Source organism: Carya illinoinensis, chromosome 16, assembly GCF_018687715.1.
Source record: "Carya illinoinensis cultivar Pawnee chromosome 16, C.illinoinensisPawnee_v1, whole genome shotgun sequence".
In the NCBI taxonomy this organism is placed as follows: Eukaryota; Viridiplantae; Streptophyta; class Magnoliopsida; order Fagales; family Juglandaceae; genus Carya; species Carya illinoinensis.
Window position 1 is genome coordinate 6114841 of NC_056767.1, and position 3710 is coordinate 6118550.

Genomic DNA, 3710 nt, shown 5'->3' on the forward strand with positions numbered 1-3710 from the left:
AGAGTCAATATTTCAGAGTCGTAGTTGGACTTTGACTTTTCATGGGAAAAAATCTCCTACTCCGACTTGGAAGAGAGTCAGATTTTCGAATTTTTGCTTAGCTCAATTAAATTGATGTAACCACAATATAGACTATCAAGCATAATCTTACTAGAGACACACTAGGATAAATGTTTTTCATCCTGAATTTTGTAATTTCCAAACATATTGACCAATACTTAATATTTTGAGTCAGTTAATTCAGTGGTTGACTTAAGAAATCATTTAAAACATTCTTCATTAGCTTGGATAATTAAGAATGATAAAATCAATAATAAATATTCGTAACACAAAAGTTGATGTGCAACCAAAAGATTTCACAAAAGTTGACTAGTGTATTGCATTTTTTTTTTTTTTTGTTTTTTTAAAGCATTTTTTTGTGTATTTAAAAAATACTAAAAATAAAAAAATATACAATTCGGTACAAATGATAGGTACACTTTCTCGGTGTACCTATCATTTCCCTTTCTATATAGAAGATAATAGAGAAGCATGTTGAGAGATTTCGTGCAACATAGGAACAAGGTTTACTCATAATAGTACAAATATTGCTCTACCTACCAAAGGTCCTGGCAGCATATTTGAGGAGAATATCATAATCAAAACAATAAAAACATTAACAAAGGACATCACAAACATAGAAAGAAAGAGCAATGGAACAATGATCAGTAGGAATAATTCTCTCCCATTTCCCTTGTTCAATCTTACAGATCTTAGGAACTTTCCTTCTCCAGTAGAAACTACAACTTGCAAAAAATATGAATATTTTTAGAATTTTTATAATGATTAATTTGCAAAGATGCATTATGGAACTGTAAGCAATTTGGGACAGGATAACTATTTTAGTAACAATGAGATCCCACAAAAGTAAACTCATAATGGATGATCACGATCATTACTCACATTTGATCTCAATCTTGCACAAATCAGGGAGCAAAATCAGCTTAGCTTCCATACTTGGCCACCTGCAATCTTGTGTATATAGCAGTGCAACTCTTGGTTTTATTTGTAAATATTTGAAAGTAATTACTTGCTTTATTTGTAAACGTTAGCAGTGTATAAATAGGAATATTTTGTAATACAAAGTGTGGTTGAATAACAAACACCAACGTGTTTTAAATTTCTCTATATGGTATCAAGAGCCCTCATTCTCCAACGAGTTTGATCCTCTGATTCTGCTATGGCCTCATCATCCTCTTCCCCTCCCTCTATTACCCAATCCACCAACACTCACCATGAAAATGCTATCATTGCCATCAACACCACTGCACAACTGCCTTACAAGCTAAACTCTACCAATTTCCCTGCATGGCGTGCTCAGCTTGACTCCCTCATTGTTGGGTATGATCTTCAAGGCTTTATTGATGATTCACATCCCTGTCCTCAACTTGGTGCCACTCCATCTGCTGAGACCCTTGCAGCTCGCAGCCGCTGGATCCGTCAAGACAAACTTCTCCTTAATGGGATTTTTGCTTCAGTGTCTGAAAGTATTATGCCCTTGATTGCTTCTTCTAGCACTTCAAGAGAGGCCTGGCTTCAATTGACCCGTCTCTTTGCAAATCGCTCACGTATGCGAGTTATGCAACTTAAGGATAATTTAACATCCTTGAACCGTGGATCCAAAAGTGTCACTGAATACTTGCAACAAGTCAAGTCCACTGCTGATGAGCTTGCACTTATTGATTCTCCTCTCACGAATGATGACCTCACGCTCTACATACTTAACGGGCTGGGATCTGAGTTTCATGACATTGCTGGTCCTATTCGTACCCGTGAGAATCCTCTTACCTTTGAAGAACTACATGACCTCCTTGTAAGTCATGAAACTTATCTCACAAGACTTGAGACTTTGCATCAGACAACCATTGCTACTGCCAACTATCATCAGAAGCGAACCTCTCAGTCCTCGACCCACAAAGGCAAGCCACAGCACCACAACAACTTTCGGCAAAACCAGCAGAGCTCCCAGTTGCACAATAATTCTCAGTCTTCACAGAAAAATGCCGTGACCTGCCAATTCTGCTCTACACCTGGTCGTACAGCACGTCAATGTCGAAAATTTTGGAACTCCTCTTCTCCCAATGCCAACTGTGCTGATGCAAGCTCCTTCCCCGATAAACCTTGGGTGGTCGACTCTGGTGCCTTTCACCACATTACCTCAGACATGTCAAAGCTCTCTGTTCACTCGAAGTATGATGGTACCGATGAAGTGATCATTGGGGATGGTTTAGGTTTTGCAATTTCTCACATTGGCACTATAAATTTACAGCTTCCAAATCACATTGTCACTCTCAATAACACCCTTCATGTCCCTACCATTTATAAAAATTTGATTTCAGTGCATGAATATACCAAAACTAATAATCTTGCTCTTGACTTTCATCCATTTCATTTCCTTGTGAAGGATCTGACATCGGGGGCGACACTAATGCAAGGTCAATGTGACAACGGCATCTATATGGTACTAATGTGGCTTGATGTGACACATTAAATAGTAAAGTCACTTTTTTGTAATAAACTAGATCTAACGTATCATATACAGTCATGTCAGTTTGTAAAGTTACTTATGAAAGAAACCGTGCATAAAAGAAATCGATTAAACTAAGCTAAACCAAAGAAAGTACCATAAGAATGGGGAGATCAGGACAGTTAAGATCGTGTAGAAGATTATTGAAAAACTTCTCCAACCTTCCCCTCTAGAGCCTAGAGTCCTGCTGACCACAATCACTCTCTCCCTGATACCAATGCAGTGCAGGAATATTACCACCAATACTTTTGCCTCGCAGCTCTAGCTCTATCCATAAACTAATTGTATGGTATAGTACCCTTTTGCCACTTTTCTATCTTTGTTCCTCCTATTGTGCAAGGGACCTGGCCAATCACTCCAAAGTTTGGACATTTTACCAATATTTGGTTGGAAAAGGGAATGCCTAATACCACCCCGTAGGTATTAGGCGTTTACAATGGCTAGATGTGGAGGCGTTTACAATGACACCAAAACCAACTTGCTCAAGTGGGATGGACAAGTTCCTCCACAAAGCACTCCCACTCCCAACATCCTCACACTATCTTTAAGCAAGACTTGGGAGATAGCTAGTGAACCTTTCCATAAGGAAATTGATAATTTAAAGACTTGCGGGGTGGGACCAGGCATGCCCTTTTCCAACCAAATATTGGCAAAACGTCCAAACTTTGGAGTGATTGGTCTGGTCCCTTGCACAGTAGGAGGAACAAAGATAGAAGAGTGGCAAAAGGATACTATACTATACAATCAGTTGGTAGATAGGGCAAGAGCTGCAAGGGAAAGTGGTGGAAATATTGGTGCACTGCTTTGGTATCAAGGAGAGAGTGATTGTGGAGAGCAAGACTCCATGCTCTATAACGGAAGGCTGGAGAAGTTCTTCAATGATGTTTGACAAGATCTCAACTCTCCTGACCTCCCTATTATCTTGGTATTTTCTTTTGTTTATTTATTACTTTCTTAGTTCAATATGTTTGTGTAAAGTTTCTTAATTTATGTTTGTGTAGAGTTTCTTAATTTTATATATGGTTTTAAACTTACAGACTGACATAGTTTCATACCATATATGATACGTTAGATATATCTAGCTTATAATAAAATTGACTTTACAATCTAACAAAAGCTTTTTTTGGAAGCTTTTTGTGGCTAA

The 3710-nt window shown here is 38.1% G+C and overlaps 1 protein-coding gene across 1 annotated transcript; it reads left to right on the top strand.

Annotated features, from left to right (window-relative positions):
* Positions 1-3002: 3002 nt before the first annotated feature.
* Positions 3003-3455, top strand: LOC122298743 (probable carbohydrate esterase At4g34215). Its single transcript, XM_043108604.1, has one exon. The coding sequence runs from the start codon at positions 3003-3005 to the stop codon at positions 3453-3455; it is 453 nt and encodes a 150-aa protein (XP_042964538.1).
* The last annotated feature ends 255 nt before the right edge of the window (positions 3456-3710 follow it).